Source organism: Apus apus, chromosome Z (assembly GCF_020740795.1).
Source record: "Apus apus isolate bApuApu2 chromosome Z, bApuApu2.pri.cur, whole genome shotgun sequence".
Lineage (NCBI taxonomy): Eukaryota > Metazoa > Chordata > Aves > Apodiformes > Apodidae > Apus > Apus apus.
This window is the reverse complement of record NC_067312.1, coordinates 2,604,812-2,630,002: the sequence shown is the minus strand read 5'-3', so window position 1 is coordinate 2,630,002 and position 25,191 is coordinate 2,604,812. Positions and strand designations below refer to the sequence as shown.

The following is a 25,191-nucleotide window of genomic DNA, read 5'->3' as shown; positions in this document are numbered from 1 at the left end:
TGGATCATGGAGTGTTTTGGGTTGGAGGGACCCCAAAGATCATCCAGTTCCAACCCCCCTGCATGGGCAGGGACACCTCCCAGCAGGTTGCTCCAAGCCCCATCCAACCTGCCCTTCAACACTGCCAGGGATGGGGCAGCCACAGCTTCTCTGGGCAACCTGGGCCAGGCTCTCACCACCCTCACACCAAAGAATTTCCTCCTCATGTCTTACCTCAATCTCCCTCTTCCAGTTTTAATCCATCCCCCTCATCCCATCCCTCCCTGCCCTTGTCCCAAGCCCCTCCCCAGCTTTCCTGGAGCCCCTTCAGGCACTGGAAGGTGCTCTAAGGTCTCCCTGGAGCCTTCTCTTCTCCAGGCTGAACACCCCAACTCTCTCACCTCTCCAGGAGAGATTCTCCTTTTAGGAGAGCTGCTGCATTCCCTCAGTCCTCTTGATGGACTTTCACTGGGCTCATACCCCTTGTGCTGGGGAGCCCAGAGCTGGACCCAGCACCCTGGGTGAGGTCTCATCAGTGCTGAGAAGAAGCATCATCTCCCTGGCCCTGCTCTCCCTCAGACCCTTGGCCTTTCTTTGCCCCAGGGGTGCATTCCTGCCTCATCTCCAGCTTCCCTGCCAGCACCCCCAGGTTCCTTTCTGCAGAGCCACTTCCCAGCCAGTCAACCCCCAGCATGTCCATGGGGTTTCTCCTCCCCAGGGGCAGGATTTTTAGGTTCAGCTCCATGAAGTTTGTTCTTATGGAGCTGCTGAAAATCCCTTTGCAAGGAGCCTCTGCTCAGTGCATGAAGAGACTGCAATTCAGTGTCCAGAATTAACCTTTGGCTCTGCTGCTCTTAATTATTGCTCACATATCATTGTAGAAAAGTGAGAGTGATTTCCCAGAGGTCACAGCCCTGGAATGAATGGGTTTCTGGATTCTTTAAGCCCAGGTTTCTTACTGCTAGGATTACTAGAGAGGTGAATGGTGGTGTGTTGAAAAAGGGCTAATTTGATCAAATTTTCTCATCTAAGCTCTTTCAGGATGAAGTGGTTAATGGGGTGATGCTAAAATAACAAAGGGTTATTAGAAAATAAACTTAGAAAAGGGTGGGAAAGCCCAGGGAGGGTTTATGCTGAAGGGAAACAACAGTACAAGCGCAACTTGACGCCAACTGGTGACAAATGGAGTCTGGGAAGTAGAAGAATTTGTTTCCTGGGGGACTAAAGCAGCACTGGCAATGGGTTTGGAAGAGAAGCAGCTTCAGTTGTGCCAGGACAGAATGACTCCTGTGATGGTGTAAGATCCTCTCCATGGGCACAACAGGTGTTGAAAGGAGCCCCAGCACCTGTTTTGCACTTATAGCAAATCAAATACAACTTCATCATTCAACAGAGAGATTGATTTGGCTTTTATCTCCATGTTCTCATTCCAGGCTTCGTGAGCTTCTGGAGGGAGAGGAAAGTCAGTACATTGTTGAGATTGATTCACTTGAAGAAACAGTCCAGGGGAGACAACAGAAAATGAGGGAACGAGCAAAATTACTGAGAGAGAAGAGAGAAAAAGAGAGACAACAACTGGTGGCTGAAAAACGAGAGCAGCAATTCAGGTATCTTAGAAAATTGGGGTTAAGTAAATACAAAGAGGCAATTGAACAACAAGGTGATCATAATCCCAAACTGGTTTGGGTTGGAAGGGACCTTCAAGATCATCCAGTTCAAACCCCCGGGCCATGGGCAGGGACACCTCCCAGCAGCCCAGGTTGCTCCAAGCCCCATCCAACCTGCCCTTCAACACTGCCAGGGATGGGGCAGCCACAGCTTCCCTGGGCAGCCTGGGCCAGGGTCTCACCACCCTCACAGCAAATAATTTCCTCCTCATGTCCAACCTCAATCTCCCCTCTTCCACTTCTAATCCATTCCCCTGTGTATATTTAGATGAAGTTACAAAGGGAAATGCAGGACCTGCTCTTCAACTCAGCAATGTCAAAATCTCCCTCAATTCAGCCTCTCTGGGCTTCCTTAGGCCTCCCAAGGAGTCAGTGGAGAATTTGGCTTCCTGAGCCCTTGTCCTCCAAGCAGTGATGATCTGGGAGCCTCCATCCTTCAAACAACTCCAGACTTGCTTCTTATTTAAGCCTGTTTGTTTCTTTTTTCACCTGCCCTCTTGCCTTTCAGACAACAATGCGATGAGCTTCGCTTGCAGCTGATGAAGAAGCATCAGCAGGAAGTGTGTGAAGACCGGTTGGCCCAGGTAGCTCTGAAGGAGGAGCTGAAAAAGCAGCAGCAGCAGGAGGAGCAGATGTTTGCTGACCTTTGGAAAGAGGACAGGTTGGCTAAGGAGAAGAGAGCAGTGATGGAGATGCAGAGACTGGCCGAGCAGCAGCGGGAAGTCCGGGAGGGGCTCAGTGCCCAGGTAGCGGAGCTCAGCGCTCAGCAGGAGGAGGCCAAGAGGCTGAAGGAGGAAGAAGCTCAGTTGTTGGTAATTTCCAGATCCTTCTCAAGCCAGGGTTCTGGAGAAGGCCCCTCCTAAGGCTCCTGTGGAAGATGTGTTCCTGTTTGCAGAGGGAACCTGATCTTCTCCCAGAGAAGATCAGGTGTTTTTTACACCAGCTAATACTGAATATCTTTTGGATCTGGAATATTTTTTATTGTTCCTTTCTTAAGAATTCAGTTTCACTGTCCATTGTTCTGTTCTTTCCAATACCAAGTGGAATGTGAAGTTTGAAACTCAGGAACTGCCCATCAGAATCTAAGGATACAGCTACTGTTTGCAGCCTCCCATCCACTGGAGATGCTGTGCCAGATCTGACCACCCAGGACAGATAAAATGTGCAGAACCAGGAGGAGCTCATGGCTCTGCATGAGCAGACTTGGAAATAGATCCCATGTGCTGCCATGCTATTGATTTCCCCTAAAGAAATGACTCTGTCTCTCTGCTTGACACATTTGGAGTGCATCAGGCAACCCTTTGGTTTGGTGTTGAAGTGCAGGGGATCATTAAAGAGGAGAATCCTGAATTCTGATGAATGATCATGCTGAACTGTTCATGCTTTAGCAGGTTTAAGGTCTGAGAATAATTCTCCAATGGCAGCAAGAAAGGCTTGAAATCTTGACCTTTGCTCTTCAGTCTTCTCATTCAACTCATTCTAGTCATCACTTCGGTTGAAGTTAAGCAATGATTTTACACACTGGTGATTTTTGCTGTTGTAGGAAGAGGAGCAGCAGCTGCTTCAGCTGGAAAAGGAGCAACTTCAGAAGGAGAAGCTCCAGAAGCAAAAGGAATGTAGGGATATGTTGCTCAGTGCAGCCCAGGAGAAGCAGAAACGTCTTCATGAGGAAAAACAAGATGAACTTGCCCTCGAGTTGAAGATCTTGGAAAAATGTCTTCAGGAACCCCAGCAAGACACTGAGGAGAAAACCAAAAGAAAGGTAAGGGCTGGAGGTGTTGACTAGGGAGTTGTGGGATTTGGATTCGTTTTCTGGCCCTGCATGAGCTGCACAGGGTAAATGAGATCAGATCAACCCCTTTGCTCTGAACAAGTTGATTCCTTTTTTGGTGTAGCCTGTTGCTTCTCCTTCTCTGAAGAAGCTCATGATCTTTCAGAACTACTGGGAGTACTTCAAATCATGCTGTGCAAAAGTATCTGGGAGATGCCAGGAAACTATGGATGTGTCTGTCACTTCCTGAGTTGATTGTCCAAATTCAGGGTGAAAAGAAGTCTCCAGGTGACTTGAAAAGGGGAGCTGCAGTCATTCATCTGCTTGAGGTATTTTAGAAGCTCATGTAGGTTATCAAAGTTGTACCAACTTGATATGAGACCTTGACACAAAATCAGAGGAGGTGGTATTTGTTATTATTTATTGTGAATGGTTGTTCTTTTTCTTTTGGATTATTTTGATTGGGTTGATTGATTATCTTTCTAGTTCCCAAGGCTTCTGATGCAGGTGAGGGGGGAAGTAGCTTGGTCAGCAGTGGAAAATCTGTGTCAAATGTCTGTGTTTGAGGCAGCTGAGCTGCTCTTGGGGAAGGGATCGCTCTGTTTCTTCTGCTCTGGCCCTGCCAGGCACTGTCAACTGGCCGGGAAGAAGGTTCTCCACAGCTTTCCCATGACAGGGGTTGGGACGGGGTTCTGAGGTTTCAGTTACCACCTGGTCCAGAAACCAGCCCTTGTTTTGGAACTCATTTTCTCAGATCTGCACATGTTGGTGTGTTTGCAGCAAGAGCTGCTTAAGGAGCAGCAGACATACTTGGCACATGTCACCGTTTGACTCAGGTCCGACAACAATGCTCTCGATTCCCTCCCCCCCCACCCAGTCAGGGAAGGAGAGAGAGAAAAGGAGAGAGACTTGGCTGGATTGAAAACTAAACTACACAGCTTTAATTAAAACACTAATGAATCACACAAGAAAATATATACAATTATATACAGATATATTCAGATATGGGCAAAAGCCTCTCGCCTCCCCCCACCCCCAGCAACTCCCACCACACTCCCCTGAACTGGCAAGAGTCCCAAGAAATCCCGGAGCCGCTGCTGGAGAAAGCGGAGAGTTATGAGGGTCAGGAGAGCTCGAGCCTAAGGGTCGGCGGTGATGGATGAGCAGAGTCCTCCCCGGACGCCGGCCATGGACGGAAGAGCAGGCGAGAAGAAGGAGGAAGCTGTCCTCTAAGATCTCTGTCCTTCCTCTGAGCTTACGTAGCTCTATGGAATGGAACATCTCTGGCCAATTTTGCTGTCTGTCTAACTCAGCCTCCCTCGGGGGAGTCACAGATCTCCCCGTAGTGTCTGAGCCGGTGGAGTGAAGATGTAACCTTGAAACCTCAGTAGTTAGAAAAACATTCCACTGTCTTATCAGCCTAGCAGAACACACAGTTGCTAGTTACAAGAAAGCTTACTGAAGGAAAAAAAAATCAGTGAAAAGAAAAATTGGCTTAATCCTGGCTCACACCAGGACATTCCACCCCTTATTCCATACCATATATTACATACAGGCTCTATACTTTACCAGCTGTCAAATTAAGGATTCTCTCCCAAAGTCAGATTACCTTGAGGTACATATTGTACTTCACCATCCTCCATCATCACACACCAGGTATGTCCAGGCCCCTGAGCAAAAGCAATACCCCTGACAGGTTTACCTTTGCCTGAAGCAGGATAGACCCAAACACTTTTACCCAGCAGGTTTCTTTCACATACCACAGGGACTTTATCCCCATCTGTAGTATGCAAAAGGTCTGACTGGGCAGGACCAGCCCGATTGATGGATCCCCTGGTATTAACTAACCAGGTGGCCTTTGCCAAATTTTTATCCCAATTTTTGAAAGTTCCACCACCCATTGCCTTTAGGGTAGCCTTCAATAGACCATTGTACCTTTCAACTTTCCCTGAGGCCTGTGCATAGTATGGGATATGGTAGATCCATTCAATACCATGCTCTTTAGCCCAATCAGTAACAAGACTGTTTTTGAAATGAGTCCCATTGTCTGACTCAATTCTCTCTGGAGTACCATGTCTCCACAAAATTTTCTTTTCAAGACCCAGAATAGTATTCCTGGCTGTGGCATGAGGCACAGGATATGTCTCCAACCATCCTGTACTTGTTTCCACCATTGTAAGCACATAGCGCTTACCCTGGCGGCTCTGAGGAAGTGTGATGTAGTCAATTTGCCAGGCCTCTCCAAATCTGTACTTTGACCACCTCCCCTCATACCACAAAGGTTTCAACCGTTTTGCCTGCTTAATTGCAGCACATGTCTCACAGTCATGGATCACCTGTGCAATAGTGTCCATGGTTAAATCCACCCCTCGGTCACGAGCCCATTTGTATGTTGCATCTCTGCCCTGATGACCTGAAGCATCATGGGCCCACCGAGCCAGAAAAAGCTCACCCTTGTGTTCCCAGTCTAAGTCTACTTGGAACACTTGAGCAGCCTCATCTGCTCGTTGGTTGTGTCGATGTTCCTCAGTGGCTGGACTCAGAGGCACGTGTGCATCCACATGACGCACTTTTACCTCCAGTTTCTCTATCCAAGCTGCAATGTCTTTCCACAGGTCAGCAACCCAAATAGGTTTACCCTTTCGCTGCCAGTTATTCTGCTGCCACTGTTTTAGCCAACCCCACAAGGCATTTGCTGCCATCCACGAGTCAGTGTAGAGGTAGAGTCTCGGCCACCCCTCTCGCTCAGCAATGTCCAAAGCCAGCTGGATGGCTTTGACCTCTGCAAACTGACTTGATTCACCTTCTCCTTCAGCTGCTTGTGCAACCAGTCGTGTAGGACTCCACACGGCAGCTTTCCACTTCCGGCGGTTCCCTACAAGACGACAGGAGCCATCGGTGAAAAGAGCAAATTGTTTCTCAGTCTCTGGTAGATGATCATATGGTGGAGCTTCTTGAGCTCGTCTCACCCCTTCTTGTGGTGGCATTCCAAAGTGGGTGCCTTCTGGCCAGTTTGTGATTGCTTCCACAATACCTGGACGATTAGGTTTCCCTATTCGGGCTCTTTGGGTGATCAAAGCAGTCCATTTACTCCAAGTCACATCGGTGGCATGATGGACAGGAGAAAGGTTGTTCTCGAACATGAATCTCAACACCGGTAGCCTGGGCGCCAGAAAGAGCTGTGCTTCAGTGCCAATCACTTCTGAAGCAGCTCTAACTCCTTCATATGCTGCAAGTATCTCCTTCTCAGTTGTTGTGTAGTTGGCTTCGGAACCTCTGTAGCTCCGGCTCCAGAATCCCAGGGGTCGACCTCGAGTTTCCCCTGGTGCTTTCTGCCAGAGGCTCCAGTTGGGACCATTGTGTCCGGCTGCAGTGTAGAGCACGTTCTTGATGTCTGGCCCTGTTCGAACTGGTCCAAGGGCCATTGCCTGCGCAATCTCCTTCTTGATCTGCTCAAAAGCTTTCTGTTGGTCAGGACCCCATTTGAAATCATTCTTCTTTCTGGTCACCTCATAGAGAGGTTTCACAATTTCACTGTAACATGGAATATGCATTCTCCAGAAACCAACAGTCCCTAAAAAGGTTTGAGTGTCCTTTTTAGTTGATGGTGGGGCCATAGCTGTTACTTTGTTGATCACATCCATTGGGATCTGGCGACGACCATCTTGCCACTTGATTCCCAGGAACTGGATCTCTCGCGAAGGTCCCTTGACCTTGCTTCTTTTTACAGCAAAACCAGCATCCAGAAGAATTTGGATGATCTTTTTACCTTTCTCAAAAACTTCTTCTGATGTGTCACCCCACACAATGATATCATCAATGTACTGTAGGTGTTCTGGAGCTCCACCCTTCTCCAGTGCAGCATGGATCAGTCCATGGCAAATGGTTGAGCTGTGTTTCCACCCCTGGGGCAGTCGATTCCAGGTGTACTGGACTCCCCTCCAGGTGAAAGCAAACTGTGGCCTGCACTCTGGTGCTATGGGAATAGAGAAGAATGCATGAGCAATGTCAATAGTGGCATACCACCTAGCTGCTTTTGACTCCAACTCATACTGAAGCTCTAGCATGTCCGGTACAGCAGCACTAAGTGGTGGTGTCACCTCATTCAGGCCACGATAGTCCACTGTCAGCCTCCACTCACCATCAGGCTTTCGCACTGGCCAGATAGGACTATTGAAGGGTGAATGAGTCCTGCTAATCACACCTTGGCTTTCCAATTGCCGAATCAGCTTATGAATGGGGATCACAGAGTCTCTGTTGGTGCGATACTGTCGTCTATGCACTGTTGAAGTGGCAATTGGCACCTGTTGGTCTTCAACCTCCAGCAACCCTACTACAGAAGGGTCATCTGAAAGGCCAGACAAAGTACGCAGCTGTTCAGTGTCCTCAGTCTCTACAGCTGCTATACCAAAGGCCCACCGGTACCCTTTCGGGTCACGGAAGTATCCTTTCCTGAGATAGTCTATGCCAAGGATGCACGGAGCACCTGGGCCAGTCACTATAGGGTGCGTTTGCCACTCCTTACCAGTGAGGCTCACACCGGCCTCCACAACAGTCAGTTGTTGAGAACCTCCTGTCACTCCAGAGATAGTGACAGGGTTTGTCCCTTTATGATTTGATGGCATTAGAGTGCACTGTGCACCAGTGTCCACCAAAGCTTTATATCTTTGTGGTTCTGATGTGCCAGGCCACCGAATCCACACAGTCCAATAAACTCGGTTGTCCCTCTCCTCCTCCTGGCTGGAGGCAGGGCATCCCTAGGGTTGAGCACTAGAGCTCGATGAACCATCCTGGTTGTTGACTGGTGCAACCTTCCTCTTGGAAGAACCATCTCCTGGCTTTGTTCTGTTTAGAAGCTCTTGCACACGTAACTGGAGCATATCAGTGGGTTTCTTGTCCCAGACTCTCATGTCCTCTCTAAAATGATTTTTCAAGAGAGACCACAGGTGGCGTCGCAGTGAGTCCTGTCTTCCTTGCTGCTGTCTCGTAGCAGGACGTCTCTTCTTAATGGCTGCAACACGTGACCAGTTGTCTCTAGGAGGAGTCTGGAGTTTACTTCCCCATCCATTTGGCATCTTATACTTCTTGTCAACCATTTTCTTAACGGCTGAGGTTTGGAAGTAAAGGGAATCAGAGAGGATGTCTCCATACTGTCGTGCTTTGACAGTTACCTCACGTACAGTTGGTCTTTCGTAACCTTCAAAACATCCCATGAAGGAGAATATATGGGCATGCGCTGCTGGTACAGCCTGAACAAACTTCCGGAACATTTGTGTGTCACACTCAACATCATCAGGATCTGTGATTCCATCGTTATTATAGATCACTTCTCGCACAGCAATCTCTCTCAAGTAGGTGATGGCTTTCTCGAGAGTGGGTGTTCTGCTTCGGCGCCATCCGATGTCACCCTTGTGGGGGTATCTCTCTCTCACAGCTGAAAGAAGTTGGTCCCACAGGGTAGTAGTTCCTGTCTTACTACTAAGTGCTCTGTCAATACCAGCATCTCTGGCCAGGGATCCCAACTGCTTGGCTTCTCTCTCATCCACATTGTAGGTCTCAGCACCACTATCAAAGCATCGGAGCAGCCAAGGAAGGATTCCCTCACCATCAATGCGGGTGAAGTCCTTTCTCATGAGGCGCAGTTCTTTCATAGAGAAAGGGTGGGCAAGGTCATCGTCGTCATCTGATTGAGGAGGACCTGCTGTTCTTTTATTTGCTTGAGAGTGGCTTGGTTTTTTATCTGTCTGAGAGTGGCTTGGTTTTTTATCTGTCTGAGAGTGGTCTGGTTTTTTATCTGTCTGAGAGGTACCTGCTCCATCATCTGATTTAGAATCTCCTTCCCTTCCTCACCGTCAGCCTCTGTCTGAGAGGTACCTGCTCCATCAACTGTATTAGGATCCTCTTCTTCCTCACCCTCACTTTCTGCTGCTTTTGTCTTTGCCTTGCTCCTAGTCACAGGGTTAACTAGCTTGGTTCGCGATGGATCAGGCTTTGCCTTTGTAGAAGCAGTTGTTTTTGTAGCAGCAGGAGTGGTGGTGTTGGCAGCAGTGGTGTTGGCAGCAGCAGTGGCAGCAACATTGCCTGTGGGGGAGTGGCAGTGAGCAGAACAACATCTGGCCCTACGCATCCACAATATATTATAAACATTCAGCAAAAACATCCCCACTGCAACCATGCTATTCACATCAAGAGCTGGGAGATTCAGCTTGAGAGAATATGGAGAGGTAAAATTGAACCAGCTATTGCTGTTACCAACATGGACCGTTCTATTCACTTTAGGAGTTGTACCAGTAGGACTAGCAGTGTAACCGTACACATACAGTGACCCCATAGAGAACAGTATCATCATCCCTAGGATCACTAGGCTGGTAATGATACGGTTGATTATGGCTACAGTTCTGTCAATAAACCACAAAAGAATCACAAGAGCAGCTACAAAGAGCAGAATGCCCTCAGCTACATACCACATGTACAATTGCAGGTTTGGAAAAAGATCCAATAGATTCATTGCAGCAAGTGTCTGTTCAGTTTTCAATCCGTCAGCACACTCAGCAGAATTATTGCTCATTGCTCTCTGAGGGATTCCTCCCTTCAGAGATGGAATTTTGGACACTCCCAAATGAGGAAAACGTGTAATCTGGGCTTAAAATCAAGCCCCACGTTTGGCGCCAATTAAATTGTTGTCACCGTTTGACTCAGGTCCGACAACAATGCTCTCGATCCCCTCCCCCCCCCACCCAGTTAGGGAAGGAGAGAGAGAAAAGGAGAGAGACTTGGCTGGATTGAAAACTAAACTACACAGCTTTAATTAAAACACTAATGAATCACACAAGAAAATATATACAATTATATACAGGTATATTCAGATATGGGCAAAAGCCTCTCGCCTCCCCCCACCCCCAGCAACTCCCACCACACTCCCCTGAACTGGGAAGAGTCCCGAGAAATCCCGGAGCCGCTGCTGGAGAAAGCGGAGAGTTATGAGGGTCAGGAGAGCTCGAGCCTAAGGGTCGGCGGTGATGGATGAGCAGAGTCCTCCCCGGACGCCGGCCATGGACGGAAGAGCAGGCGAGAAGAAGGAGGAAGCTGTCCTCTAAGATCTCTGTCCTTCCTCTGAGCTTACGTAGATATATGGAATGGAATATCTTTGGCCAATTTTGCTGTCTGTCTAACTCAGCCTCCCTCGGGGGGGGTCAGAGATCTCCCCATAGCGTCTGAGCCGGCAGAGTGAAGGTGTAACCTTGAAGCCTCAGTAGTTAGAAAAACATTCCACTGTCTTATCAGCCTAACAGAAAACACAGTTGCTAGTTACAAGAAAGCTTACTGAAGAAAAAAAAAAATCAGTGAAAAGAAAAATTGGCTTAATTCTGGCTCAAACCAGGACAACAACTTCAGAGCAACATAGAAGCCTAGAATGCCTGGGGTTGGAAAGGACATGCCAAGGTCATCTGGTCCAACCCCGCTACAGGAAACAGGGACATCTTCAGCTAGGTCAAGTTGCTCAGAGCCCCATCAAGCCTGACCTGGAGTGTCTCCAGAGATGGGGCTGCCAGCATCACCACATCCCCAACTGGAAGTGGATTCCAGGTGTGCAAGGCACTGGTGGGATCAGTTGGCAGGCAGTGAAGAAGGTCATAGCCAAAGAAGAGAAGAAAATGGACCTTCCTTTGCACACTGACCATGTTGGTGAAGTCCTGCAGGTCCAAAATGACACTGCTCAGGTGACCACAAGGTCCAAAACTTTATGTTCCTTATATTTTTCTGACTTTTTCAGAAAACCTCCAGTTCAAGCTGGTTTTTTTCCCACTTCAAAATAGGTTTTTGGTCAAAACTGCAGGTAATTAAAACCACAAGGTACATATTCAATGGTGCAAAAGAGGAAAACCAATGAATCCATCTTCACCATTACTTCAGTGTGTTCATGTCCTGACAGCATTTAAGATGCTGACCTTTCAAATGGGAATTGGAAAGTATTGGAGATTCTTTACATACTGTCAATTGCTCACTATTTTTTCCGAGGTGGCAACATTTTTCTGGTCTCAGGAACCAAGCCCACCCCCAGAGTGAGTGTTTCCTGTGTGGAAAAGACACTGATCTCCTCAGCTCAAGTACCACAGCACTCGGCTTCATTTGCTTCCCACTTCATCTTTGACATTTGACTCTGAATATCCCTGGTATTTTTCTTACACACTCGGGCTCGTAGAAATATTTGTAAATGTACAGAGAAAGAACAAAGGCAACAATATTTGAGCAGTTGATGCTTTTATTTCTGCTTTTCATGTACATGTGATTGATGATGAGAGGGCTGGAGCAGCTGTGCTCTGGAGACAGGCTGAGAGAGTTGGGGCTGTTGGGCCTGGAGAAGAGAAGGGTCTGGAGAGACCTTGTAGCACCTTGCAGTGCCTGAAGGGGCTTGGGAGGGATTTCTGACATGTTGTGACTGCTGTGACAAGGCCAGCTGGATGCCAGAGCTTGACTCCTCTCCTGGTATCCTCTTGGTCCCATGTTGTGACTCCTGTCCTGGCATCCTCTTGGTCCCACGTTGTGACTCCTCTCCTGGCATCCTCTTGGTCCCACGTTGTGACTCCTCTCCTGGCATCCTCTTGGTCCCACGTTGTGACTCCTCTCCTGGCATCCTCTTGGTCCCACGTTGTGACTCCTCTCCTGGTATCCTCTTGGTCCCACGTTGTGACTCCTCTCTTGGTATCCTCTTGGTCCCACGTTGTGACTCCTCTCCTGGCATCCTCTTGGTCCCACGTTGTGACTCCTCTCCTGGCATCCTCTTGGTCCCACGTTGTGACTCCTGTCCTGGCATCCTCTTCGTCCCACGTTGTGACTCCTGTCCTGGCATCCTCTTCGTCCCACATTGTGATTCCTCTCCTTGTGCCTTGTCACTCCCAAGCCATAACTCCTCTCCTAGTACAACCTGGATGCCCTGCTGAGTGCTGCCCAAATGCTAGATGGATGCTGTGCCAATGACAGCTGTGTGCTGTGCCAATGCCAGCTGGATGGTGCCCCAGAGCCAGCTGGATGCTGCCCCAATGCCATTCTAAATGCTGTCCCAATGCCAGCTGGATTCTGTGCCAATAACAGCTGGATGCTGCCCCAATGACAGCTGGATGCTGTCCAATGACAGCTGGATGCTGCCCCAATGACAGCTGGATGCAGTGCCAATGACAGCTGGATGCTGTGCCAATGACAGCTGGGTGCTGCCCCAGTGACAGCTGGATGCTGCCCCAGTGACAGCTGGATGCCATGCCAATGACAGCTGGATGCTTCCCCAATGACAGCTGGATGCTGCCCCAGTGACAGCTGGATGCTGCCCCAGTGACAGCTGGATGCTGTGCCAATGACAGCTGGATGCTGCCCCAGTGACAGCTGGATGCTGCCCCAATGACAGCTGGGTGCCATGACTTGACTCCTCTCCTGGTACCTTCTCATTCCCAAGCCATGACTGCTGCCCCACTTCCGTGAGCCAGGACTCCTGTCCAGGTATCTTCTTGCTGCCATGACATGTATCCTGCCATGATACCTTCTCAGTCTCAGGCTGTGAGGCCTGTCCTGGGAAAGGCTGGATGTCATGCTGGGGCTGCTGTGCCAATGCCAGCTGGATGCCATGCCATGACTTCTCTCCTGATACCTTCTCACCTCCCACACCATGACTGCTGCCCCACTCTTGTCTTGCTGCCACATCATGATTGCTGTCCCAATGCCAGCTGGATGCCACCCCATCACTGGTATTCTCGTACCTTCTCACTCCCATGCTATCTCCTCTCCTGGTATCTTCTTGCTGCCACGTTTTGACTCCTGTCCTGGTACCTTCTCACTCCCCTGCCATGACCCTGTTTCTGGCACAAGCTGGATGCCCTGCTGTGACTGCTGTGCCACTGCCAGCTGGATGCCATGACATGACTTTTGTCCTGTGGTTTTCTCACTCCCATGCCATGACTCCTGTCCTGGTACTTGCTTGCTGCAACTGTGTGACTTCTGTCGTGATACCTTCTCACTGCCAGGCTCTGAGTCCTGTCCTGGCACAAGCTGGATGCCCTGCTGAGTGATGTGCCAATGCCAGCTGGATGCTGGCCCAATGCCAGCTGAGTGCTGTGCCACTGCCATTTATATGCTGTGCCAGTGCCAGCTGGATGATGTCACAATGCCAGCTGGATGATGTCACAATGCCAGCTGGGTGCCATGCCAACGCCAGCTGGTTGCCATGCCATGACTCCAAGAGGGCAGGGCACCACATCCCAGCCTCCCCACTGATGCTCTCCCCTGGAGCTTCTTTTGGCACATGGGGCAGGAGGTCACCACACAAACAGGTGCCCAAGGTGTTCTGATGGATCATGTTTGCCCAGGAAGGCTAATGAAACACCAACACTAGTGACATTTCTGTCACTAACTGCTCACTGTTCTGAATACACTTTGGGGTTGAAATGCTCCTGTTGCTCGAGATCAACACTTGATCAAAGAGCTCCAGAAGTGTGTGTTCCCACGTTTATTTTATACACAGGCTGCCTTTTATACACATTTTCACTGTCCACGCGAATCCTGTTCCTGTTCCCTTGGTTCCCTTAACCTGCTCACGCGCCAGTCATGCTCGCAGCATAACTCCACATCGGCTGCCTTTGTCAAAATGCTGCTTCTTTAGCTGAGCACAAGTTTCCTTATCTAAACACAGGCTTGAGCACATTCCTCTGCTAGCACAGCCTTAGTTAGATTGACTGCGGCTTCTTACTGTCTGCTTCTCAGGGTCAGTGCTTTTCCACTTCACTTAGCTGCATCCTATTCCCATGGTTTACGACCTACAGGGGCCAGACTATCTCCTGCCATTAACTGATCAGTGCCCTGAGTTTTGTTCCCCAGAATTTCTCCTTCATCTCCCCCTTTCTGTTGTACAAAAAGAACCTGCTTCATTGAGTTCATCATTAACTTTTGTAAACACTGTAACATACAGGGCAAGAAGACCAGTAAAAGAATAAAAACAGCTAAAGCATATACAACAGTTTTCACCAAACTCCTAAACCAGCCCGTCAGCCCCCATCTCCCAAAAAGTTTGTCCAACCAATCCCAATTATCCTCTTCCCGGAGTTATGAAACTCCATCCTGTAGCCGCTGGATGCTGGCATGTGTAGATTCCGAATGGTCAGACAGGTTCATGCAACACATACCCTCAAAATCTTCACAACCAAGTCCTTGTGCTAAAAGCAAAAATTCGATGGCAGCTCTGCTTTGCAATGTGGCATGGTGAACACTGTCAGCATCTAACACAAGACCAGACAGTGCTTTGCTGGTAGCATTGGTTTGTTTAGCAAGGCAGCAGCCAAGCTTATCTAAAAGCCCTAATGCTTTTGCAGCTGCAACCCCTGGTGCAAAAAAGGATGCAGCCCAGCGTTGGCCCAGAGACCCAAACTTCAGGTTATCATTGCCTTCAGGGGTCTGTGCGTGAATGCCACGTCTCCTTCTGAGAGGAAAACGATGCTGTAAAATCATAGCTGTGTTAGGGGTTAATAGGGAAAGGCGTCCCAAACTACTGGGACCCCCTTTTATGTAAGAAGGGATGGCGGGCCAGGCTCTGTCTCCACAAATAAAACACATTCCTGTTGGTAATTGCAAGGGAACATGACAGGACTTAGATGCCTTTGGTGCTGTATAATTGCACCAAACACTTTCACTTCTTAAAACGGGGTGAGCTGAAGAAACATCCTGTACTCTAGATTGATTTTGTCCCCTATAATTAAATTTGACACAAAAATCCATTTTTACTGACCCCAAGAGCTCAGTCTCTTGTGGTTCTAATTTGGCACGTGGGAGACAGGGGGTCCATCCATCCCAAACCTTAGCGGGGTTACTGCCCTGGGCCATGGTCTGCTGCGCCACCGGCACTGGCCGTTTGTCCAGCGGCAACCCAACGAGACATGTGGAAAAGGGGTTTCTTGGAGAGGCAGCAGCCAAACACAAGGCATCTTGTCCGGTCAGGTTTGCCAATGTAATCCATACATTCTCCTCAGGAAGGGGGTTGCCCCAAAGGATTTGGGCCTTTATTCCCGTTATTATTAAAACCAAACAACCAGTCATGTTCCCAAGGGCTATAAGAGCCAGAATAAAGTCCTTCCCAAGTGTTCTGATGATTTCTGAGCCGTCAGCAGCGTCAGAGGTTTCAGGTGTTTGATGAACAGATGCAGGGCCTGGGCTGCTGTTTGTGGGTTGCAGTGAGGGTTCATGAAAGGGCCTCCCACTCTTTGCCAGGATCCATCTAGGGCCTTTCTCTGTGGAAACACAAGCATAACCTCTTCCCCACGTGACAAGAGGATAAGCTCCCCAAACCTTACCTGTTTCAGGATCGCGAATCAACACAGGAGCTTTAGTCGGTGCCTCAAGGGAGGCATTTCCATTGAAATGCCCAACTATTGGAGGCTTTTCATCTAATAAAGAGCAAGTTAAAAAATTAAAAACATACACAGCTTTCTGTAATCGTTCCTCAGGGGTGGCAGTCCCCATTCCCCCTTTCTGTTGTTGCAAAAGGCGCTTGAAAGATTGATGAGATCGCTCCATCAAAGACTGGCCCGTAGGGGAATGAGGAATACCAGTGATATGTGTTATACCCCATAAGGCAAAGGAGTCATTTGCTGTCTTTGGGACATATGCTGGGCCATTATCCGTTTCTGTCTGAGAGGGAATGCCCAAGGTGGCAAAGGCACACATAAGGTGTTTTCGAACACCACGTGCTTTTCCACCTGTATGACAAGGAGCAAACAAAGCTCCAGAGAAGGCATCAATAGACGAGTGCACATATTTTAACCTGCCAAACTCCGGACAAGGTGTAACGTCCGTTTGCCACAACTGTAAACTTTGTAAACCTCTGGGGTTCACCCCCCCTGCTACTGAAGGAAAGGAATGTCTTTGACAGTCAGGGCAAACAGCAGTAATATTAGATGCTTGCTGTGAAGAGAGCCCAGACTGTCGTTTCAACCCTCCTGCATTTTGATGAAAAAAGGAACGACTGAGTTTAGCTTGTGCCATGCGATCTGGCAACACCTGTCCTGGTAAGGTCATGAAGTCGGCCTGTCGATTTCCTTCTGCAATAAAGCCAGGCAGAGAAGTGTGTGACCTTACATGCATGATAAAATAGGGGTGAGGCCGCGAATCTAAAAGAAAAATCAATTCCTGTACCAAAAGAAATAAATCAGGACGTGACACATCAGGCAATACTGCTGCTTCGGCCCGCTCAACAACTCCTGCAACATAAGCTGAATCAGTGATAAGATTAAGCAGAGCAGACCACCTTCGAAAAGCCCGAACAACTGCAGCTAGTTCCACAATGTGAGGGGATCTGGGAACAGTAGTTATGTCTGAGTCCCATCGATTAGACTGAGAATCCCACCATAAAATGACGGATTTGTGTCACCTCCCAGACCCGCCTGTAAAACCTGTAAGGGCCTGTAATGGCTGGTCGCTTCTTTTAGGCATAGGTAGCAAATTAAAGCCAGTGGTAAAAAGCCTGTGCTGAGGTGGATGGGATGTAAGTTGGCCTGTATCATCTGCCAATGCCATAGCAAAAGTGTCTGACCGCTGGTTTAGCCCCTGTAGATAAATACTGGTAACAGGCAACAGAGACAGCAAAAGTCCACGCCCGCCAGCAACAACAAACCTTGCCCAGCCTTAACCATCAAAAAGGCAAACACCTCGTGCTGGGTTAAGATAGTTTTTGTTGGCTGATTTGATAAAAAGACCCACTCAGTAATGAGCAGGGGATCTGACATTTGAGGATCACACTGAAATACTAGTGCATGAGGCTGCCGGGCAGGATTGAAAAGAATAAGGTGAAAAGGCAACTCAGGAGCCCATGGATGTGCCTGCCTGCCCGTTATTGCCGTGGCAACCTTCTGTAAAGATTGAGCGGCTGCTGGGCTAGGACTGCGAGGAGAACGTAAGTCAGTGTCCCCTTTTAACAGGGCAAACAAAGGGGCTAGTTCTGCCTTGGAGATTCCTGACAGCAGTTGGACCCAGTTTATTGTTCCCAGTCATTTCTGTGCATCATGTAAGGTCTCAATGTTTGCCTGTATCTGTAAGGGCTGAGGGGTTATGGTCTGAGCTCTTATGCACCAACCTAAATATTTCCATGGTGTTGTTTTCTGACCCTTTTCTGGTGCAATACAAAGGCCTGCTTTAGGAACAGCAGCCGTGACAAGGGCTAGAGCTTTCTCTGTGACTTTCTGGTGTTGTGCAGCCACGAGGATATCATCCATGTAATGCTATAATACTGCATCAGGCAGTGCAGCCCGAATAGGACTAAGTACCCCAGCCACACACCACTGACAGATTGCAGGGCTGTTCTTCATTCCCTGTGGCAGAACAACCCAGTGATATCTCTGTCATGGGGCTTGCATATTGACGCTTGGGACTGAAAAGGCAGATTTAGGAGCATCGTCCGGATGCAATGGGATATTGAAAAAGCAGTCTTTAAGATCAATAACAGTGAGATGCCAATGTCTGGGAATCATAGTGAGAGAGGGGAGCCCTGGTTGGAGGGCTCCCATATCTTCCATTGCGTTATTAGTTTTTCTTAAGTCATGGAGCAAGCACCACCTGCCAGTTTGTTTTTAATAACAAAAACTGGTGAATTCCATGGACCAGTGGAAGGCACAATATGCCCCCTCTTTAACTATTCCATGACTAGTTCTTGAAGGGCACAAAGCTTTTCTAGTGGTAGGGGCCATTGATCTACCCAAAGAGGAGTGTTTGCTTTCCAAGTTAACTGTAGGGTGTCGTGCACTTCAATGACCCCCTCTAAAAATGGGCCTGAACAGAAATCCCCCATTGTGATAACACATCACGCCCCCATAAAACCGTAGGGACAGGTAATACAAAGGGTTTCACAGAGGCCATATCCCCTTCTGGGCTCCGGATTTGAATCAACTCAGTACTCTGGTGGCTTTTGCCAGTTCCCCCTATTCTGGCCAATGCTGGAGATACATCAGCAAGAGGCCATCGTGGGGGCCACTTGGCCTGAGAAATGACTGTTACCTCAGCTCCAGTGTCTGTTATTCCACTTAATGCTACTTGTTGTCCTTTATAGATAAGGATACATTGACACACAGGGCGTTTTTGTGAAGTGGTTTGCACCCATAAAATCTGTGGGTTCCCTGTAGATCCAAACCCTCCCCGCCTTTGCTGTGGTTCATAGGTGGAAGAAGTGTTTTCCCCCCTAGGACTCAATATCAGTTGTGCTACACGACTACCTTTCGGCGCTGGACAGGGAGGAAATGGGGTCCATGCCATGGTTTTAATTTCTTCATTGCTGTCAGAGTCAATGACTCCAGGTAATACAAAGAGTCCTGACAACGATGTAGATGATCTTCCTAACAAAAGTGCCTGCATATTAGGGGGTAAAGATCCCGAAACATTTGTTGAAAGTAAATGAACAGAAGAGTCAAGTAAGGTTGCTGCGTGGGAGGTTGCCAGGTCCAGTCTGGCGCTGCCAGCTGTTGCTGGGCGAAGGCTTGAGGCACTGATGCTTCCCTCTGCTGAGGCTGTGACATGGGCTGTAGCACTTGTGTCTGTGCACATTTTCAACAGCTAGCTTTAACAACAATATTTCCCTAGCTTCTGAGTTATCAATTTGATGCTCCAAAGCCTGTTTCAACCTATCAATAAACTGCATATAAGGCTCTCGGGGTTCCTGAGTCACGGTGCTAAAAGCCTTTTGTGGTCTTTGTGAGTCAGGGACCTTGAGAAAGGCTTTTCTAGCCTCTTTGCGAACTGCTTCAAGGGCTTCCCGCGGACAGTCTGGAGCTTGGGTCACCGGGTCTGTATGCTGACCCGTGCCAGCAAGGTGTTCCAGGGTAAGCGCGGCCAGTGCTGCTTTGTTATGCCCCGCATACGTTAAGAGGAGGGCCTGAAGCCCCCTCCTCCAATCTGAGTCCCATAACGAATACTGAGTCGGGGTCAGTGGCAGCTGCGCTAAAGACTTTACATCACAAGGAGTCATTACATACATATCAAACACCGAATTAAGGAGGCTGGCAAAACATGGGGAGGAAAGCCCGTGTTCTGTGACGGGGCGGGGGAGCTCCTTAATGACTGAACAAGACAGGGCTTCCCATTGCGGATTCCCCCCGGGCTTGGTCCATGACAGGAGCAGGGATTTTCTCGGCAATGTCCAGGTCTCCCTCTTTTAGAGCCTGCTGTCTTATAGAAGCCCACACATCGCGTGGACTGGGGGGATACAGGTCTGGCTCACCCTGCGGGTTGATAGGACCTGGGTCTAGGGGGTTATCTGGAGTATGACCCGCTGCATACGCACCCAAAAGTTTGGAATGTTGGGGCGGATTTTCCGGCATGGGCTCAGGAGGTGATCCCCCTGAGGGTAACAGGGGAGGCTCTGTAGGGGTTTCCGCAGAAGCAGTGGCTTGCGGTCCTACGCCCTGTTCTTGGGCTTTCAGAGTCTCCACTATCCCCCTCCACCAGGGGAGCACGCGCTGTGCCTCCCCATTCCCGGCTGTTGCCGCGTCCCACAGTTTAACCCCAACATGGCTCCGAAGTTCCCCTGTAAAAATACCAGACGCAGTCACGGTGGGTATTTTTATCTGCACCCACTTAAGCATCGCTTTAAGGTCGTGCTCGGGAATGTTCCTCCCACGTTTTCTAAGGAGACACCTCATTAAATTATACACATCTCTTTCTGGGGGAGAGACTTGATTCCCCATGTTCCCCACAGCTCAGCTCCCAGCTCCGCAGGGATTTCAGGCCGGCCGGCTCCCGCTTCCTTCCAGCGGCTCATCCAACGTCCCGTGGGGCTCCCGCAGACCGCTCAGCTGGGCGGATCGTCGACCCGTCACGTCGGGGTCACCAATTCGCGGCGAGTGAGAGACGGGACGCAGCTTGATGCAAGCAAAATGTCCTTCATTTTATACACAGGCTGCCTTTTATACACATTTTCACTGTCCATGCGAATCCTGTTCCTGTTCCCTTGGTTCCCTTAACCTGCTCAGGCGCCAGTCATGCTCGCAGCATAACTCCACATCGGCTGCCTTTGTCAAAATGCTGCTTCTTTAGCTGAGCACAAGTTTCCTTATCTAAACGCAGGCTTGAGCACATTCCTCTGCTAGCACAGCCTTAGTTAGATTGACTGCGGCTTCTTACTGTCTGCTTCTCAGGGGCAGTGCTTTTCCACTTCACGTAGCTGCATCCTATTCCCATGGTTTACGACCTACAGGGGCCAGAATATCTCTTGCCATTAACTGATCAGTGCTCTGAGTTTTGCTCCCCAGAGTTTCTCCTTCACGGTGCTTCCCGCAGCTGCTGCTGCTGGGAGGGGTCGCCCCGGTTACCGGGAAGCCGCCCCCCCTTCCACCCCAGACACACACAGACACACAGACACACACAGACAGACACACACACACACACAGACACACAGAGACACACTCACACACACAGACACACACAGACACACAGACACACACATACACACACACACTCTAACTTTCCTGCTGGGCTCAACTCCTGCCCTTCACTCCATTGATTTTACACTCCTCCTCGGAGTCATAGAATCATAGAATCATAGAATCCTAGGGGTTGGAAGGGACCTCGAAAGATCATCTAGTCCAACCCCCCTGCCAGAGCAGGGTCACCCAGAGCACATCACACAGGAAGGCGTCCAGGCGGGTTTTGAATGTCTCCAGAGAAGGAGACTCCACAACCTCTCTGGGCAGCCTGTCCCAGGGCTCTGTCACTCTCACAGTAAAAAAAATTTTTCTGATATTCACCTTAAACCTCCTATGCTCCAATTTGTATCCATTACTCCTTGTCCTATCACTGGTCATCACTGAAAAAAGCTTAACTCCATCTTCTTGACACTCACCCTTTACGTATTTGTAACCATGGATGAGGTCGCCCCTCAGTCTCCTTTTCTCCAAGCTAAAGAGACCCAGCTCCCTCAGCCTCTCCTCATCAGGGAGATGTTCCACTCCCTTCATCATCTTTGTGGCTCTGTGCTGGACTCTTTCCAGCAGTTCCCTGTCCTTCTGGAACTGAGGGGCCCAGAACTGGACACAATACTCCAGATGCGGCCTCACCAATGCAGAATAGAGGGGGAGGAGAACCTCTCTTGACCTACTAACCACCCCCTTTCTAATACACCCCAGGAGGCCATTGGCCTTCTTGGCCACAAGGGCACATTGCTGGCTCATGGTCATCCTCCTGTCTACCAGGACCCCCAGATCCCTTTCACCCACACTGCTCTCCAGCAGGTCAGCCCCAAACCTGTACTGGTGCATGACATTTTTCTTCCCCAAATGCAAAACTCTACACTTGCCCTTGTTAAACTTCATCAGGTTTTTCCCCGCCCAGCTCTCCAGCCTGTCTAAGTCCCTCTGAATGGCAGCACAGCCTTCTGGTGTGTCAGCCACTCCTCCCAGCTTGGTGTCATCAGCAAACTTGCTGAGGGTACATTCTGTACCCTCATCCAGGTCGTTGATGAAGATGTTGAACAACACCGGTCCCAGTACCGACCCCTGAGGGACTCCACTAGTCACAGGCCTCCAACTAGATTTTGCCCCATTGACTACAACTCTCTGACTCCTTCCTTTCAACCAGTTCTTGATCCACCTCACTGCCTGATCATGTGCATGTCATAAGACCACAGCACCTTTGAATCCCTTTTCCAATATACACCTAGACAACCTCTCCTGAACCTTCATCCCTTAATTTGTGTTGACCCTTAATAAACCAATTAATTCGTAATCTAAACATTGGTCTCAGTAGCAATTTGTGAGCGTGGTGGGAGGGTGTTCCAATCTCCCCTCTAAGACACGGCCCCGCAGTGGCCGTTCCTCTGTGAGAGGCGAACGCCACGTGTGACCCTCGGACTCATTCCCAAACCTCTCCACACTGGGGGGGAACTCGAGGGAACATCCTGACAGCCGGGAGCCCCCCGATACCGGCCCGCGACAGCACCTGAGCTAAGGAGACTCTTTTTTTCACTCAACATTCATGTCAAATAAGCTCCAAGTCACAAGACATCCATCATTTGGACTCAAGTTAGCTTTTCCAGCAGGAAGCCTCTTCAAAGCTGATGGAGGGAACTTCACACACACACACAAACCAAACCTCAATAGGAGGATTGGAGGATCCACCCCCCATTTTCCATGAAACATCCTGAAAACATTAGGCAAAATTCTACCAACACAAGAAATTCAGCCCTCCCAACAGTTACAGATGAGTGTTCTCAGGAGGAAAATCCAGAGTTTCCTGCTGTGGGGTTGTTTCCCTCTCCCAAACATCTCCATAAGGCACAGTAGGATGATGGTGAAGTCTCTCCTGAAATAAACGCTGTGAACGGCGGCAAGGTTTAAAAAGCGGCCATTTGGCAGCCTCCTCTGAGCACGCGGCAGCGCAGAGCAGAGAGCGGCAGCGGCTTCCAGAGGGGAGACACGAGGACAGGCGCGAGGGCAGGCAGGGAGCAGTGGGTGCCTTCTCATAGCAAGACAGGCAAACTCGTAGCTAGATAGATCATGGTCGCAACGCGCCCGAAAACCATAGTGAAGAAGAATGTGGGGACTCAGACGGAGCTCCCAAGCAGGCACGCAGCCGTGCAGGTCTCTGGCTGCAGTGAATGCCTGAGCCTGGCACTGGTATCGGAGGGAGACAGTGAGAACACATGTGTGCGGTGTGAACAAGTAAACGATCTCCTCAGGCAGGTGGTTGAACTGACAGAGGAGGTTGAAAGACTACGGACCATTAGAGAATGTGAGAGAGAAATAGATTGGTGGAGTTGTACCCTGAGGCAGGGGCAGATGCAAGAGGTTGAGGAGGTTGAGAAAGCGACGGATCCCCTCCCCTCCTGTCACCAGACAGAAGCAGAGGACTTAAGAGATATGAAGGAATGGAAGGAGGTCCGACCTCGTAGAGGCAAGAAAAAATCCTCCCAACCTCTTCCGCCCTCCCAATTGCCCTTGAACAATAGATATGAGGCCTTAGAAATTCAGGGACAGGAAAATAAAGTTGAAGGAGTAGACTTATCTAATGAAGCACCTAGGACTCGTCAGTCACCCCGAGTCCTTAGGACTTCTTCAATCAAGAAGGAAAGGAGAGTAATTGTGGTGGGCGACTCCCTTCTGAGGGGAACAGAAGGGCCCATCTGCCGACCGGACCCATCCCACAGGGAGGTCTGTTGCCTCCCTGGGGCTCGGATTAGGGATGTTAAAAGGAAACTCCCGAATCTTGTAGAGTCCTCCGATTACTACCCACTTGTCACCGTTTGACTCAGGTCCGACAACAATGCTCTCGATCCCCTCCCCCCCACACCCAGTCAGGGAAGGAGAGAGAGAAAAGGAGAGAGACTTGGCTGGATTGAAAACTAAACTACACAGCTTTAATTAAAACACTAATGAATCACACAAGAAAATATATATATACAATTATATACAGATATATTCAGATATGGGCAAAAGCCTCTCGCCTCCCCCCACCCCCAGCAACTCCCACCACACTCCCCTGAACTGGCAAGAGTCCCGAGAAATCCCGGAGCCGCTGCTGGAGAAAGCGGAGAGTTATGAGGGTCAGGAGAGCTCGAGCCTAAGGGTCGGCGGTGATAGATGAGCAGAGTCCTCCCCGGACGCCGGCCATGGACGGAAGAGAGCGGCGAGAAGAAGGAGGAAGCTGTCTTCTAAGATCTCTGTCCTTCCTCTGAGCTTACGTAGATATATGGAATGGAATATCTTTGGCCAATTTTGCTGTCTGTCTAACTCAGCCTCCCACGGGGGGGTCACAGATCTCCCCGTAGTGTCTGAGCCGGCGGAGTGAAGGTGTAACCTTGAAGCCTCAGTAGTTAGAAAAACATTCCACTGTCTTATCAGCCTAGCAGAACACACAGTTGCTAGTTACAAGAAAGCTTACTGAAGGAAAAAAAAAAAAATCAGTGAAAAGAAAAATTGGCTTAATCCTGGCTCACACCAGGACATTCCACCCCTTATTCCATACCATATATTACATACAGGCTCTATACTTTACCAGCTGTCAAATTAAGGATTCTCTCCCAAAGTCAGATTACCTTGAGGTACATATTGTACTTCACCATCCTCCATCATCACACACCAGGTATGTCCAGGCCCCTGAGCAAAAGCAATACCCCTGACAGGTTTACCTTTGCCTGAAGCAGGATAGACCCAAACACTTTTACCCAGCAGGTTTCTTTCACATACCACAGGGACTTTATCCCCATCTGTAGTATGCAAAAGGTCTGACTGGGCAGGACCAGCCCGATTGATGGATCCCCTGGTATTAACTAACCAGGTGGCCTTTGCCAAATTTTTATCCCAGTTTTTGAAAGTTCCACCACCCATTGCCTTTAGGGTAGCCTTCAACAGACCATTGTACCTTTCAACTTTCCCTGAGGCCTGTGCATAGTATGGGATATGGTAGATCCATTCAATACCATGCTCTTTAGCCCAGTCAGTGACAAGACTGTTTTTGAAATGAGTCCCATTGTCTGACTCAATTCTCTCTGGAGTACCATGTCTCCACAAAATTTTCTTCTCAAGACCCAGAATAGTATTCCTGGCTGTGGCATGAGGCACAGGATATGTCTCCAACCATCCTGTACTTGTTTCCACCATTGTAAGCACATAACGCTTACCCTGGCGGCTCTGAGGCAGTGTGATGTAGTCAATTTGCCAGGCCTCTCCAAATCTGTACTTTGACCACCTCCCCTCATACCACAAAGGTTTCAACCGTTTTGCCTGCTTAATTGCAGCACATGTCTCACAGTCATGGATC

The 25,191-nt window shown here is 49.3% G+C and overlaps 1 protein-coding gene and 1 long non-coding RNA gene across 7 annotated transcripts in view; one reads left to right on the top strand and one right to left on the bottom strand.

Annotated features, from left to right (window-relative positions):
• Nucleotides 1–25,191, bottom strand: part of LOC127395475 (uncharacterized) — a 308,391-nt gene that overhangs the window by 27,121 nt on the left and 256,079 nt on the right. The window lies entirely within an intron of this gene.
• The window catches only part of LOC127395452 (cilia- and flagella-associated protein 53-like), an 86,185-nt gene that overhangs the window by 5,959 nt on the left and 55,035 nt on the right, over nt 1–25,191 (top strand). Inside the window, exons 3-4 of one of the 3 annotated variants that reach the window (XM_051642502.1) lie at nt 1,413–1,586; nt 2,155–2,458. The exons of the other annotated variants lie outside the window; for them this stretch is intronic. Of the exons in view, the coding sequence (XP_051498462.1) occupies nt 1,413–1,586; nt 2,155–2,458 (478 nt within the window). The remainder of the gene's footprint in view (nt 1–1,412; nt 1,587–2,154; nt 2,459–25,191) is intronic. 3 annotated transcript variants of the gene reach the window in all.